We start from the raw sequence: 15,970 nt of genomic DNA on the forward strand, positions 1-15,970 counted from the left end.
GCAATGATATGTAATCCTGTTCAAAACTAGCATGTGTCAGATTCACTTAAATGCAAACATCATCTTTCCCCAGTCTTTCTCACTGTATACTAGCCTGGATTTAGTGTGAATATAGGTGACTGTCAGCACCAGAGAAGATGAAGTCTTACCTTGATTTTGAACTAATTCCAACTTTTAACCTTATTAAAAGTACTCAAATAGTTTATAAATCAGCACTAATTATAATTTTAATGCATCTTTCTAGATCGCAGAAGAAGCCTACAGGAGTAAAACTGCCTCCACCTATCCCCAGCCCAAGGACCTAGAAGCCTTCATCCGCTCTCAGGTTTACAGTACCGATTACAACAGCTTTTTGGCCGACTCCTACACCTGGCCTGCAGAAGCCATGAAACTGTAAACATTGAATGAAGAATGAACAAACTAGCAGCAGCTAGAAAGCACTACACTATCCAGAGCATCCCTGCCTAGGAAGCCTAAGAATAGCTAATTTTTTAAGATGCAGAAAACTTTTTCTAAATTGTAATATTCAGTTAGAAACTCAGATCAAGAAACCATCGTAAATACACATCAGAAAATAAAAGTTAATCTGTGAGACGTATTTGTGGTGTTCGGTTATTTTGTTATTTTAGCTGAGATATCCTACACTGTGTTTTGAGAGATTTTTTTGTTACCAAAATAAGTGCTTGTATCTTGAGAGTTTTATCACAGATGTCAGTACGAACTCCAAACTGTCTGACCATCCTCTTGCACAGACTTTCTGACCTATGACAGTGTTGCCTTTCTCATTTCCTTCTGGTTGAAATCTCATGGATAAGGCCTATTTCTAAACCAGCTTGTTTTGCTACTTTAAAGGAAAAAGTTTATAATTTGGCAACTTCCCAACAGGACTGGATGCAAATTGGCTTATTGTTTTTGAGTCATGATCATGTGGAATCTGCGCTCATGCATCAGTGTTCTAAAAAAAACCCCAAAACTCTGAGGAATTACTGCTTGTTACAGAATTACCACCCCAAGATAAATGTAGTGTGCTCTTTGGACAGTTCTGGAAACAAAGTGTACCTGAATTTTTTTCCTGCTGTCATGCTATAGAGATTATTTCTACAAAGTTAACTTCATCTGTCCAGCCCCTCAGCTCTGCCACAGCTCAGCCTGCAGGTCCTCAATCCCAAAGAGGAGAGGCAGCTTCTCCCACACTGCAAAATGCCTGATTGTAAATATTTTTTCCTTACTGTGCTTTTGGCCAAAGTTATGATCATACAAACAAGGTACTCACCACAGTGAAGGAATGTAGGTTAATCTTCATTCTGAACAACCAGAAATACTGCCTTCCTCTGTATTTTGATCTATGGCTATTAGGAGAGAAGTATTAAAACACTTCCTTATATTTTATTTGAAATATAGTAGTATCTGGTATTTTTGTAGTCAGCTAAGTGTACTGAAACAGTCTTTAAATAGCTGCTGTCAAAACAGGCTGATTGTTGGAGTCAAACATCCAAAGTTCTACAGCTCAACAGTAAGTCTGCTTTTATTGCTTAGCACCAATGTTCACAGTATGGTGCTCAAAGACGAAGTGGAAAGCAGTAAGCTAGTGATCCTGTAAGGCCCATTCTTCTTCCACATATTATATTGATGATCTATTATGAATTGGAAGGCTGAATTGCAATTCACTACCTAATACACACACTCAGCATGCTACCCCTCAGGAAAGCGTTGCCTAATGAGCTGTTAATATCATTTCCTGTTAAAAGCTGCTGGAAAACTGTCTCTCAGTACTAATTTGGCAGAGAAAAGATGGGTAAAATTACATGTATTTTTATTTAATATATAACATATATATAGGGCTTTCATTTTTCCGTATTTTACATGTATTTCCTTATGTAACATAGAGGAAAACTAGAGGAAACGCTAAGTTTTGTCCCATTTTACACATTTTCATTTCAAAGGTGCTTGACCTAATAATGTAAATATAAAATGCCATGAGTTGGGCAGCTGAAAAACTACTATTAACATAACCAGACCATGTAATGAGATGATAGGAAGAGGACTGCAACAAGGCTGGTATTGGCAATATAACTACATAGGTACTACCTAAAGCGTACAAGGAATGGGGTGACGTGGGCTTCTTTCTCTTTACCCCCACTCTTTATTTAAAAAGTAAAACTTGTTCCTGTGGTTGGACATAAGACTTTGCATTTCATGGACTAGTTGAATGAAGTGAGAGCAGATGCTTTTGAAGCAGCAAAAGACACTAACCCATGAATGCAGTGGTGAGATTTCCTTGAGCTGGGTGTTCTTTTATATTGGCAACCATGTTCAGCTGTGACTGCAGGCACTTTGGTATCCCACAACTGTATATAGAAGTTAACTACAGGTCTGCACTCCAGCTTAGTAACACACAGCACATATAACGAGACAGCAGTGTGTAATTAAGGATACAGTGTGCAATGTTTATCACCTTGCAAGCACTTTGAGGCATGGCTCATAGTGACGAATGCTAATTCTAGGGTCACAGAAAATAAGCAAACACCTCTCAGAGATATGGGGCAAATCTGAAGAGAAGCTAAGATGAACTACTTGACCATTCTTCTTGTATGTTAAACTGTTTCCCTTTTCACAGTAGCTGTAAGGCACAGTATTTCAATGTTAAGAGTCATCTCTTGCTGTCCAAAATTAGAACTCCTTCCAAGGTTTCTCTTACTTGTCTGAAAGTTTGCCTTCAACATCAAATAAGATCTGAAAAATGTGTCCACTTTGATGCTGTTTCAGGAATTCTAGGAACTGGCCAAGATCCATGTGGTAGTCATTCCTCAGGCCATAATCACCATGTGCCTGAAACTGTAGGTCTTCGAAAGCATGAAAGAGCCGAAGATCATTGACACTTCCCTCCGTTTCTATGTTCTCCACATGCTTGCATGAAATATGCTTCCAGTTGGGATACCTAATAACCCGCCAGAACTCTTCACAGTGTTCTCGGAGTCCCTCCACACAGATGACACCAGGTTTCCCTGTCAGGCAGAAGCCAGTCAGATTTAATTTCTTTGCACAGTCAAAAATCTTTTTCCTCAGTTCCTGCCTATATATATGATGGCTGTAGATCCACATACGACGCAACGTTTTTTTAACAACTGCCACTTTTTCTGAGGCACTTTCAGAAGAGATTTTGCTGTTTTCCAAGTAAGGCAGGCTGTTGTCTTTCAGCCACTGCACAGCTTCACATATACACAGTTCACCTGAATCCAAAGAGCTCATGTGAGAAGCGAGATGAGTGTTGAGCTCCAGCTGTTGCTGTCTGTGCAGTGCATCTGATCTTGCGAAAAGCTGAGGAGCTACATGAGGGTACGTACGAGGCAGCAGTACCTGCAGTTCCACTTTTACCTTAAAAACAGAACACACACACACACACAAAAGGAAAATTAATTCTGCAGCTACTGAAAGACATGTTAGATTCTTTGCCCCTGCCAAAAGCAGGTTACGAGATGTAATTAAGATTGCAATATCCTTATGACTAGAATTATTTCCACTTTCCTTTTGTCCCCATAACCTATTCTTTTGTCTGCTCCTTTTCTTTTGTTGCACCATGCTGTGATTTTCCCAACATACCTAATGATATCAAGGCTGCTCTCTTCTGCTGTTTACAGAGGTACTGCTGGAAAGAAGGCATGCAGTTACCTTCTAGGGGTATTTCTAGTGCACATACTCAGTATGTGCTCAGTGCTGCTACAGCAATAAACAACAAGTCAAGGGGCAAATGGCTTCTGAGAACCTTGTCCCTTACCAAACACACAGCTGCCCAACAAACTCAGCCAACTCCTGGGATCTACACCAGGAAAACAAGGCCAAGAGTTATATGAGAGTTTATGATTAGAGGCACATGGCAAGTGGCTTGGAATTAGATGAGCTTTAAAATCCTTTCCAACCCAAACTATTCTATGATTCCATGCATTATTACCATTATTTTAAGCAAGTATTCATCCTAACAGAGGAAGCATTCTCAGGATTATAGAAGATAAGAAGATTTACATGCATTTTAGGCAGGGAAACCTCTAGATTGGGTAAAATAATCTCTTACAAACCCTGGGCTGTTGAATTTCTCTTGATCATTCCTACAGTGTCTGAAAATGGAGCACCTCAGTTCTTTGGCAACCAAGCCCTGCCTCTGAGCCAAGAGCAGGAGAGGATTCACAAGTCCTCAGTGCTTGGGGCACCCGTGTACTACCATTAGGGGACCTTTACTACAGTATACATCATGTGATTAGTCCTGCAGAGAGAGAAGTGAATCGTGAAATGACCAATTACCTTTCCAAGTTCCTTGACAATCTGCCACAGAAAAAAATTCCTCCTGCACAAGCCCTCCCTGCACAGTTCATAAAACCTCTCTCTGAAGGCTGGTAAAAGGATGTGTTTTAAAGAGAGACCTAAGCTTGTACTTAAGTTTCCAAATAATCACGAGGTTCCGTCATTACCCAGTAAATTGTTCAATGTTTAGTTGTCCTTACTCTGAGAAAAATGGCCTCTAGATTGTGTTTGCCTCTTCTCAATTTCCAGTTACTGCAGCATTATACACTCAGACCTAAGTTCTCTATGCAAGCATTTGCATCACTTCGTTGTCATATATAACCGTTGCTTGAAGCAGATAAATTACTGGAACTCCTTTATGCTGTAAGTTTTGTTTCCCTATTCATAGGCTGGCTTTGTTTTAGTGTGTGACTCTTCTTAATGGTATTCTGCCATTTGGGGCTATTTTTAACATTACCATATTTCAGATACAGATCAATGAATTTCAGTACACATGGCAAGAGGTCAAAGAGAGAACTACTAGGGCAATTTTCCTAGCATAATATAAAGTCCAACATATGTATTCCCACAGGGGCAGCACTGCCTTTGTAACACACAACTCTCTGTAAACCAGTAAACCAACAACCCTGATATAAGCACAACCCTAGCTAAACTCTTGTGAATGCTGCGCATACCACTGGTGTTGGTTGTCTATTCCTATCTGTGAGTCTATCAGCCTTTCTTGCCCAGAGGAAGTTCAGACTCAAATAAATGATAAAAACCAAGGCCTTTTCTTGTTGTTACTCTTGACTTCTGAAGCAACAAACAGAAATCAGGTGGGGTTTTTTTCATTTTTTTTTTTAGGGCAGAGTTTAAGTAAGCGTGTGCACAAGGAGTGAAAATCCAACACACACGGCCACATCTACATGGAATTTCTCACCTTTGCCTCTCCTACATCAATAGTGACTGAATATTCGAGCTGGGGGGGCAGAGCTCCATCAGTGTTTCTCAGGTAGCGCTGCACGCTGGGCACAGCGTCCTCATCCAGATTTACTTCCCCTTTTTTGGGAAACATTGAAAGGAGCATTTCCACTTCTATCAGCTGGAGCTCCAGGCACTCTTTTACTGCGACAGCCATTACGCTGCCCTCCACACACACCTAGAACGAGAGAGATTTAACACACAGTTAAGTTCAGCACCACACCATGCAACCCAATAAGCCGGCCTTCGCTGGGCAACCTCGTTACTTAAGAACAGAGGACGGTTAAACACGGCTACAAAGCGCTTAGGAGTTAGTCCCTTACAGGCATGTTACACAACCAAGAGGGAGATACCTCACCTGGGCCGTGCGTTTCAACCCGCCACGGCATAGCACAGCAGCCACTGGGAGTAGAGGTGAGAGAAGGGAAGCCGAGAGAAAAGGATATGGCTCTTCCTGCCGCCGCCTTCCTGGTGGCGGCCGCTGAGGAGACGAAGCACCATAAACCTTTCAGCCCGCTGCCGCCATCTCAGCACCAAGGAAGCGGCGCCCATGCGCAGTCAGCGGGGCGGGGCGGGGCGGGGCGGGGCCGGGCGGGCCGGGCCCGGCTAGGCCTGGTGTCACGGGGAGCTTTGATCTGTTACAGACAAAACCACCCAGTCCTGACGTTAACGGCGGGTTTGGAGTTAACGTTTACAGCTCTCCGGAGCGGTTGTGCCACGGAACGCGAAAACGCCACCGCACCCCCACCTCCCACGGTCCCGACCTCCGCCTCCGGTGCGAAAAGCGAGTGGGCGTGGCCCAAGTGCCACGTAGCGGCAGCGTGCCCGCCCTGCGCTCTGCCATTGGCTGGGCGAGGCTTAGGGGCGTGGCCACGCCGACTGTGGAAGGAAGAGCGGCAGTGGCGGTAGGACGCGAGGGGAGAGCGGCTCCCGGGGAGGCGGCGGCGGCGGCGGCGGCGGCGGCGGCGGCGGCGGTGGAGGAGGGGGAGCTGGTCCCGAGTAGTGGTGCTGGGTGCTCCCCGAAGCTGTGCAGGGAGGTGACTGCTGGAGCTGTTTGTATGGTTGTGGTGGCCTGTGTCCGGCTGGCTGGCCCTCCCCGCCCTCAGGTGGCTGGGGCGGGGTGGAGGCTGTGGTGTTGGCGGTGTGGGTTGGTACAGAGCTACCTTAGCAGAGCTGCGATGCTGGTAAAACATCAGTGTTGGGGGGGTTCCCTAAGGGAGAACAGGCTGCTTCGGACCTCAGAAGTTAATTAATATATGGCCAAGTGCACCGAGGGAGCATGTTAAAGGGAGAAATGGCCAGCCCTTTGCAATAGGTTTGTTAAAATTCCCGGATCCAGCCAATTGGCAATTGTGGCTCTCCTCACCTAAATCATATCATCCCTTCGTGATCTGGTGAAGCTGTGTTTATCTGGTGTTGCACTGGGAATGTAGAGGCTCCTTCAAGGATTGGCTTGGTAGTGGTCCCCCTTTCAGTTCCACCAAGGGATTTGATAGGACAAGGGGGAATGGCTTTAAAATGAAGGAGGGTAGATTCAGATTAGACATTAGGAAGAAATCCTTTCCCGTGAGGGTGATGAGGCACTGGCACAGGTTGCCCAGAGAAGCTGTGGCTGACCCATCCCTGACAGTGTTCAAAGCCAGGTTGGATGAGGCTTGGGGCAATCTGGTCTAGTGGAAGGTGTCTCTGCCCATGGCAGGGGGGTTAGAACTACATTGTCTTTGAGGTCCCTTCCAACCCAAACCATTCTATGATGCGAATGGTTTAAGATACCTATGGGCTTTAAAATAAAATAAATTGCAGAATGTGAAACTAAGTAAGTACAATGTCTTTGCTCATTTGCATCCGTGTTACTTCCTTCTCTAGAAATGGATTCTGAAGCCCTTAAAAAATACTCATCGTTACATCCTAAACCTGCTGGACTTACACTTCAGTATGGCACTGCTGGATTTCGCACCAAGGCGGAACAGCTTGATCACGTAATGTTCCGCATGGGTTTGCTGGCAGTTCTCAGATCCAAAGCTGTGGCATCTACTATTGGCATCATGGTTACAGCATCTCACAATCCTGAAGTAAGAACAACTTTTCCTTTGAAAAAAAGGTAGATGTGATCAGTCTGGTGACGTCAAAGTTCTTCATGGTACCAGGAGACCAGATCCTGAAGGCACCTGGACCTGCTTACAGCATATGCTTAGCCTGCTCCCTGTTAATATGATCTCCAGCATGTTTGAAGTTACTTTTCCCTGTACCTGCTGTTGTGGTTTAGACCCAGCCGTAACACAGCACCATGCAGCTGTTTGATCATACCCCCCCTTCTCATCTTTGTGGGGTGGGGAGGAGAATTGAAAGAATGTAAACTCCAGAGGTTGAGATAAGATCAGTTTAATAACTAAAGTTCTAACAACTACTATCAGTTTAATAACTAAAGTACTACTACTAATAATAATGATAAGCAAAATAACAAGGGGAGAGAATATGAAACTAAAAGTGGAAAGGAAAACAAACAATAAACAATCAAGTGGTGCTCACCACCCACTGACCGATACCCAGCCTGACCCAAGCAGCGACCTGAGCCTTCTGGGTAGCTCCCCTCAGTTTGTATACTGAAATGACATGCTATGGTATGGAATACCCCTTTGGCTATTTTGGGTCAGGTGTCCTGTCTCTGCTTCCTCCCAGCTTCCTGTGCCCCTCCTCATTGGCAGAGCATGGGACTGAAAAGTAGCAGAGTACCCTTGAAAAGAGATGAACCTTTGAGCACAATCTGCAAGTTTAAAAAGTAAAGAGATGCAGCAGTTACAAATCAGACATTTAAACTTCTGCTGCTGCTGTGGAGCATTTGAGCTTATTAGAATCTCTCTCTATGTCAAATCAATTTCATACCAAAATTATAAGGAGGAAAAGGTTGGTATATTAAGTATAATGTTCTGGTTACATTACTCTGGGAGGCTTGAAGGAGGTTTAAGTAGACAGCTAAGCTATTGGTTCCCAGAAATGCTCCCCATTTAAAGCAGCAATGTGATGGAATCATGTGTCAGCTGTCTTCAGAGAGATTTTATCAAGCTTCTCCCTTCTAAGCTTACTATCTTTTGTTCTTTTTTCTTCTAAGGAAGATAATGGTGTAAAGCTGGTTGATCCTCTTGGAGAAATGCTGCACCCTTCCTGGGAAGAGTATGCCACACAGCTAGCAAATGCAGAGGAGCACGAATTACAGCAAACAATAACTGCTATCTGCCAAAAAGCAGCAGTGGACCAGCACAAGGATGCTTCAGTTTTTATTGGTAGAGACACCAGGTAATTCAAAATGCCGTGGAGGTATGCTGCTTTTATGGGAGTGCTGATGTTTTGTTCATTGGTGCTTTTGGATGTTCAGCCCTCTGTAGCCAGATTATGCTGCTTTTTTTCTTTATGCTTATTCTGCTACATGTTAATTTATGATTATAGCAAATTAAAAAAAAAAGGTTTCCAATGCTGTTCCTATGTCAGCTTCCCTAATAGTTATGACCTAGCACTGTTTCTGGACAGGATGATTAAGTGTGGGTTTGGGTTATTTTTGGCAGGTATGGTGCAACATCCACATCTATTCAGCAGTTTACTTGCCTTTGTAATTTTCTGGGGTAGTGGCTTTCAGGCTTCTATATTGGCAGGTGCCTACAATAGGTAAAAGTATAGATTTCTTCGTATTAAATCTAAGCCTAGTGGCAGGAAACTTGTAGAATCTTCTTCCACATGTGCTTCCATCCCAAGTCCATACGTAAGTGTCTTCTGCAAAGGTTAATGGTTCTGTTTGTTTGTTGTTTTCCAGGCCAAGCAGCGAGAAACTTTCACAGTCAGTCATAGATGGTATCATCGTTCTAGGTGGTCAGTACCATGGTATGCTAAGCTTTTGTAATTCTAATCTGATGTAAATTTTATGTAAATGTGACTCTATTATGCAGACCTAAAGCAGTAGCCCAGATGTCATTTCCATTTTTGCTAATAATGATCTTCTTTCAGGGCAGTTGTATGGCTTTAATGCAGAGTTCGGGGGGTTTATTTGTCCTAACAGAACCTGAAAACTTTCATATGGTTTTCCTGCGCTGCATTTGTCTGTTTATTGAGAATAGCAAATACTGTGCAACTTTTAAGGAGCAATTAATTTAGTATGTTATTTCTGAATATTGTGCCTTTTACTTTATGCTAGATTATGGTCTGGTGATAACACCACAGCTACATTACATGGTCTGCTGTCAAAACACCCAAGGGCAGTATGGGAAAGCAACACTGGAAGGTTACTATGAAAAACTATCCAAAGCTTTTACAGAACTGATAAAACAGGTGAGTACTGGGTGTTGTCTTCTTCATGCAGATGTTCAAAATCAGTATCTTCTGTCTGTTATCCTGTCTGGATTTGAAGTTTTGAATGCAGCATGCCTCTAGGTGTGGTTTCACTAGGGTATGAGTTCACTTTGCCCCTTCTTCCCTTATGCTAAGTCTTCCAGCTCTGGAGAGAGCCAGAAGCACCTGAAGATTGACTGTGCCAATGGAATAGGAGCCCTGAAACTATCAGAAATGGAGCCCTACTTTCCAAAGGAGGTGCGAATTCAGCTATATAATGATGGAACCAAGGAGAAACTCAATCACTTATGTGGTGCAGATTTTGTGAAGGTTCACCAGAAACCCCCTAGAGGTACGTAATCAGCAATTTTATATCCTTTCACCTCCTCTCCAGATCTGAAAGTGCAGGGCCTAGCAATGGTGTATCATCTTTGGGTGAGCTGAGCTCCCCGTTTTCATTAAGTGACTGTACGAATGGTTCTGCTTGTGCAGTGGAAAGAAAGAGAGGATCCTACGCCTGGGATTGACAAATCCCTCGACTATGTTAGTCTGAATGGTTTGGAGGAGCACAGTACATCTCTGCCTGGCTGAAACATGTTTGACAATCCAATCTGAATGTTAAGATAGCGAAGGTGGTGACATGTATTTTGGTGTGCTCTGGTGACTAAGTGCATGAGAAAAGGGGTGGGAGTTCTGCTGCTGCAAGGTTTTTAACCTTGTGCCATAACTGACATTCAGCGCTTATTTCCAAAATCTAGAGCTATGACTACACACAGTAGTTCTGGGACTTATTTTCATACACAGTTAGGGAGAAGGTGTAGCATAATAAATATTTAGAGAACCTGTTTTTTTGTTTTATTAGTATTTATGTTTTTGATGTGAATATGCACTGTTCAGTTGCATTCAATACAGCATCCCCGTTTCAAGTCCCTTACTAAAAGCAATGTCTGTTTAAGAGCATTAGTTCTGTGTGTGTGTGTGTCTGCACAGAGCTGATTTCCACATGAGATCCATGCTGGCACTAATTTAAACATTTTGTATCTTTCTTTTTCTATCTCTAACATGCATTTGTAACTCTGTACACTAGGGCTGGACATGAAGCCCAATGAGAGATGCTGTTCATTTGATGGTGATGCAGATAGAATTATTTATTACTATCAGGATGCAACTGGCCTTTTCCACCTAATCGATGGAGATAAAATAGCAACTTTAATTAGTATCTTCCTTAAAGAACTTCTTGCCAAGGTAATTCAAACATAGAAAATTAATGCTGACACTTTAATTTGTAAAGTGTAAAATAACGTAAGGAAGCTGTATTAACTTGTACGCATGTGGTCTCTACCTCTATCTAAAGTGAACCCAGTTTAAAGGGAGATCAGTCCTGAACCTCATTGTTAGGGCCAAATGTTGTTTTTACAAAGGTGAGACTTCCATACTCCAAATAAAAACCTGAGCACTGATTTTTTTCTTTAACCTAGAAGCTTTTCTTAGTGGGAAAGAACTTTTCCAGTTTCAGTGTACAAAGTATTGATATTCCATTCTCTTTGTTTTGGTATCTTTCATGTATTTTGGGTTTAGTCCTTCTCTCAGCATTTTTCTGAAGCTTTCAATTTTTTTGTGGGCATTCCATTTGCATGAGAACTTGGTTGTGGCAGCCAAAGGGTTTGTATGTCCTCATTCCAAAATCCCTATCTGCCATATAGCATCTTTTCCTCACAGAGGATAGAGAGAAAAAGCTTTTCTTTTTCAGAAGTCCTCTTAGACTTGGTGTCTATGATACCAAGCCTAGACAAGGTCTCCTGGTTTTCTGCTCATGGTGACCAGCTTGTTTCTTACCCTGTGGCAGAGAAGCTGGCCAGAGAGGAAAACTAGCGCTTGCCACAAGCCTTTGCTTGCTTTGCACTGGACGCTTTGATATTACTGCTTGTGTGTATGGCCTCATGCAATGCCATGTGTGTGGCCAGTGCACTGCCCTTGCCGAATCTGAAAAGGAGGTTGAAAAGCCTTAAACTGCTTTATGCCATCCATAAAAAAATGTGATATACAAAGACTTGAACAGAATTCGTTTGTCTTAAACATACAGAAGTTATCTGTGAGCTGGTGCCTTCATCTGGTGCCTGGGAGTTTTTTGTGTCAGTAGGAGAACCTGTGTTTAATGATTCTGATTATCCTTCCATTTATCCTGCTCATCTGGCTATGTGCCTACTGGACAGTAAAACTGTTTGCTTCTTGGTTTGCTCAGGTGGGACTGACTTTAAAGATGGCAGTGGTACAGACAGCGTATGCCAACGGGAGTTCCACACGCTATCTTGAGGAAACACTGAAGGTATTTTCCTTTTTTTTCCTGGTAGTTTTCTGTAAAGGTTGTTTACTGCAAATTTGTTTACTCTTAAAATAAATGCTACTATAATATGATTGCTAAGATTTAAACTAGGCTAAAATAAATGACTCTTTCAAACCTGCGGTAGTGACTAAGTTCGTGGTGGTAAAGGAGACACAAGAGAACAGAACTGAAAAAGTTCTGGTCAGCTTTTACTAATTAAAAAAAAAAAGTTTGGCAAAAGCTGAACAGAATCACTTGTTACAGCTAGAACAAGTTGAGGACTTTGTAGCAAAGCCATAAAGTGAGTAGTTAAGGGCTCACTGGTACTTTGACACTGATGGTTTAATTTTTTGCAACAGGCTAAATGTGTTTTACTACCTAAATTGAATTAAGGTGGTATTTCAGCTTGATAGAAAATCGGGTATGTTTCCTGAAACCTTAAAATGAATTAAGTTTTCTTGGCTTGGGGGTTTGTTTATTAAAAAAAATATCAGCCTTGAATAAATGAAATCTTCTTTTTAATTGGGTCAGCAGAACTAGGGAATAGTTCTAGCTGTGGGGAGTCAGTACCTGTGAAACACAGGTTGGTTTTTAACAGTCCGTGCTGGGTGGTGCTCATTTGCCAGCACTTCACCTGTGGTTTCTGCCTACTGCAGAGAGTCTGTAACATTTACATTTCTCTGCTGCAGGTACCTGTGCACTGTGTTAAAACAGGAGTGAAACACTTGCATCACAAGGCCCAGGAGTTTGATGTTGGTGTTTATTTTGAGGCAAACGGCCATGGAACGGTGAGTATGAGCATGTAATGCTCTGCCAATATGCACAAAAGTTTAGCTGGATTAGCTAGAGGAGGTCTTTTCACTCTGTGCTTACATTTATAAATGAAATGTCCTGTCCTTGTTTGAGAACAGACTTGGTTCCTCATTCTGTCTTTATCATAGCATTGTTACTAATTCCTCTGTTTTATGTGGGGATGGAAATTCATGGTAGTCAACATTAATGATTATTATTTTGGCTTAAACAGTAAAGTATGCTGCACATACCCTATATTGTGACATAGGCTGATCTTGACATGTTGTCATTATTTAATTCTAGGTGTTATTTAGCAAAGCTGCTGAAACTAAAATAAGACAACTGGCAAAAGAGGAGAAAGACAATGAAAAGAGAGAAGCAGCAAAGATGCTTGAAAACATGATTGACCTGATTAATCAGGTAAAAACTGAGAGAAACAAATCACTGTGGTGACAGTCATGGGGCTAACACTGTTTGTGAGTAACCAGTCAGGCTACTGCCACGGCCTGCTGGTACAGGGAGAGGGTTGCCATCATACAAGGGGCCAGGAAGAAAAGGGCGGGAACAGTCATCTCTTTAGAAAGTTGTAATGCTTTCTCAGTGAGTGGATGTAGAGTGCTTTCAGCTGGTGCAGGCTTCTGATATCACACCCAAAGAGGGAGCAGGATAACATGGGGTCCCAGTGATAGGATGGGACTTGGTCATGATTCAAGAGCAAGTCATCTTTTGTCTGATGTTTTTCACTGAGGGGGTATGGGAGGCTGGGGGTGTTCCAGTGCCCATGCCCACACAGCCCTGTGAGTCCCTGTCTTAGCACAGATGTTATTCATCTGGAGTAGTGCCAGCTTTAATCGTCATGACCCCAGAACAAACGCGAGGTGGCAGTCCTCCTTAGGAGAGGCGAGGACTAGCACTTGTCCTTGGCATAGCAGTACAAGTTTGCTGCTGTTCTCCTTCTTACTTTGTGGTAAGGAGGAAAAACCAAAACACCCCCCAAATGAACCAACCAAACTACCTCAGCTACCCAGATTGGGACAGGTCAGCCTGGCTGCATTTTCACTCTCTTCAGCTGGGAGGCTGCTGCCTTTATTTCTTCACTGTTGACTGCTCCAGTGTCTCTTCCCTTCCTGTTAACAGACAGTTGGAGATGCTGTGTCAGACATGTTGGTTATTGAAGCAATCCTGGCTTTGAAAGGTCTGACTGTGCAACAGTGGGATGCTGTCTACACTGACCTTCCAAATCGGCTGCTCAAAATTCAGGTGAGTTACATACCATGCTGGCTCAAGTGACAGAAGGCTCTTGGGGCCCTGCTGTGGGCACCTCTTGCCTGCATCTATTTAGATAACCTTTAGTTTAAAGCTGGAACAGCCCGTTAAAGGGCAGAAGGCCAAACAAGCCATGAAACCACCCAGAGGAGGGACCAGAATTTCACTTGGACTAAGATATAAATTGTATGAATGATGAAATAGTGGCCAGCTATGGTAAATGGAAAAACCTGACCAAAACTCTTCAAATTTTGACTTAGAATTTTTTTCTTAAGTTTTAGATTAGAAAAATCTTGTTTTTCTAAGGCCTCTACTTCATGGGCGGGTGGATTTTTCTGCTGTGCCACTTTGTATAATTTGAGTATTGAAGCTCTTCTTTATCTTTGCCCATATTCAGACAAAGAGCGTAAGCCAAACGGGTTCCCATGTGACAGTATTCTGTTGGATGCAGCGAGGGAGCTCTGGGCTCTAAATTAACCAGAGGAGAGAGCTTAAATTTTCTGATCTATTTGGAGAAGCTGCAGTTTCAGCTCAGAGGCTGGCCAAGGGGGCATGTTCAGAACTGAGCCCTTTTCCAAACCAAGCAGTTGAGTCCTATCAGGACTTGGTTAATACATGCTGAGCAGGGATCCTTGGGATCCCAAAGTGTTAGTTAGCCCCAAACGAGCTCTTCTTCAGGCAGTGCAGTGCATCAATACCTCAAGTTCTGCCTTACCTGTGACCTTTTTCATTCTGCTGTCACTGTACAGCTCCAGCACACAAATAAATTGGCCGCTTCTGATGCTGCAGGTTGCAGACAGGAGAGTCATTGACACAACAGATGCAGAACGGCGAGCAGTTACACCCCCAGGACTGCAGAAGAAAATTGATGCCCTTGTAAAGAAGTACAGATTGTCACGAGCATTTGTCCGTCCATCAGGAACAGAAGATGTGGTTCGAATATACGCTGAAGCAGACACACAGGTCAGAGCCTGAACAACTTGTATATGAAGTGATGTCAATCTTCCGCTTAGCACAGGGTGATGGAGGAAGTAGTATGTTTACATACTCCTCATCTAATCACACTGAACAGGTGCTTAGCAATACAGTGCTAAGTTGGAAAGCAACTTAGTGATCACCGGAAGTCTCTTTGGATTTCCTTTTATTTATAAAAATGATATAAAGAAGAAGTTCTTTACTGTGAAGGTGGTGAGGCACTAGCACAGGTTGCCCAAAGACATGGTAAATGCTCTGTCCCTGGCAGTGTTCAAGGCCAGGTTGGACATAGCCTTGGGCAACATGGTTTAGTGTGAGGTGTCACTGCCCATGGTGGGGGGGTTGAAACTGGATGATCTTAAGGTCCTTTCAAAGCCAAACCATTCTGTGAATCTATGATTCTATATTTAATGTTCTCAGTGTTTATCTTTAAAAGTTAAATGTTTATAAAAGCACATTTGACACTAGATGCTTTGAAAAGAAAATCTGCTTTCTGAGAACTCAGGGTTAGGAGAGTTACGAAAGAAGCCCCAACCACATGATTTCATAAGAGGCAAAATGAAATAAAAAAAATAAGCAAACTTTGGCTCCTGTTAAGAATTAGTCCACATGCGAACTGAAAGTTGGCAGAAAAAGCAGCATTCCAGCACTTGCATGGAAATGCTGCTGTAATATCACAGATTTGCTCTTAAGGTCATGGTGACACCAATATAACCAGCTTCTAAAATGTTCCACAGGAGAATGCGGACGCCCTGGCCCATGAAGTAAGCCTGGCTGTTTACCACCTCGCTGGTGGAAAAGGAGCACCACCCCAGCCCATATAACAAGTGATACAACTGCAGTTAACATTCATTACTTGACTTATTTTTAAATACTCCTTTCTTTACCATTTGCTAGTGTGGACATACAAAACCCTTCCTGAGAGCAGCAAGAATTGATCAGAACTGAACAGAATATTCTTTACCTCTATAAGCAGCTTACCTCTTAATGAGATGCTGAAAGTTTCCCCCTGCCCTGAGTTTGTCTAGCTTTTGAAGCTGA

The 15,970-nt window shown here is 42.8% G+C and overlaps 4 protein-coding genes across 6 annotated transcripts in view; 2 read left to right on the forward strand and 2 right to left on the reverse strand.

Moving 5' to 3' along the window:
- Positions 1–495, forward strand: part of ME1 (malic enzyme 1) — a gene marked incomplete at its 5' end in the record, with an annotated part of 173,413 nt that extends 172,918 nt beyond the window's left edge. Inside the window, one exon of the mRNA XM_080614639.1 lies at positions 245–495. Coding sequence (XP_080470765.1) covers positions 245–397 — 153 coding nt within the window. The 3' untranslated portion in view covers positions 398–495. The remainder of the gene's footprint in view (positions 1–244) is intronic.
- Positions 496–1,414: 919 nt separating this feature from the next.
- RWDD2A (RWD domain containing 2A) lies at positions 1,415–5,958 on the reverse strand. Its single transcript, XM_080616072.1, has 3 exons — positions 5,615–5,958; positions 5,216–5,434; positions 1,415–3,375 (listed from the first exon to the last, which is right to left on the reverse strand). The coding sequence occupies exons 2-3, from the start codon at positions 5,411–5,413 to the stop codon at positions 2,695–2,697; spliced, it is 879 nt and encodes a 292-aa protein (XP_080472198.1). The 5' UTR covers positions 5,414–5,434; positions 5,615–5,958; the 3' UTR covers positions 1,415–2,694.
- Positions 5,959–6,262: 304 nt separating this feature from the next.
- Positions 6,263–15,788, forward strand: PGM3 (phosphoglucomutase 3). Of its 2 annotated transcripts, XM_080615392.1 has the most exons (12): positions 6,263–7,328; positions 8,366–8,550; positions 9,062–9,129; positions 9,440–9,573; positions 9,730–9,925; positions 10,661–10,818; positions 11,816–11,899; positions 12,586–12,684; positions 12,992–13,108; positions 13,826–13,948; positions 14,744–14,917; positions 15,667–15,788. In XM_080615392.1, the coding sequence occupies exons 1-12, from the start codon at positions 7,125–7,127 to the stop codon at positions 15,751–15,753; spliced, it is 1,629 nt and encodes a 542-aa protein (XP_080471518.1). In that variant the 5' UTR covers positions 6,263–7,124; the 3' UTR covers positions 15,754–15,788. The 2 variants fall into 2 exon arrangements, with proteins under 2 accessions (XP_080471518.1, XP_080471519.1); XM_080615393.1 differs by lacking the exon at positions 15,667–15,788 and having other exon boundaries at positions 14,704–14,903.
- The window catches only part of DOP1A (DOP1 leucine zipper like protein A), a 70,450-nt gene continuing 67,622 nt past the window's right edge, over positions 13,143–15,970 (reverse strand). For both annotated transcript variants that reach the window (XM_080615387.1, XM_080615386.1), the window contains 2 exons: positions 14,670–14,806; positions 13,143–13,815 (listed from right to left, as the gene is read on the reverse strand). In XM_080615387.1, coding sequence (XP_080471513.1) covers positions 14,793–14,806 — 14 coding nt within the window. In that variant the 3' untranslated portion in view covers positions 13,143–13,815; positions 14,670–14,792. The remainder of the gene's footprint in view (positions 13,816–14,669; positions 14,807–15,970) is intronic.

Source organism: Psittacula echo (assembly GCF_963264785.1).
Source record: "Psittacula echo genome assembly, chromosome: 4".
Taxonomy (NCBI): Eukaryota; Metazoa; Chordata; class Aves; order Psittaciformes; family Psittacidae; genus Psittacula; species Psittacula echo.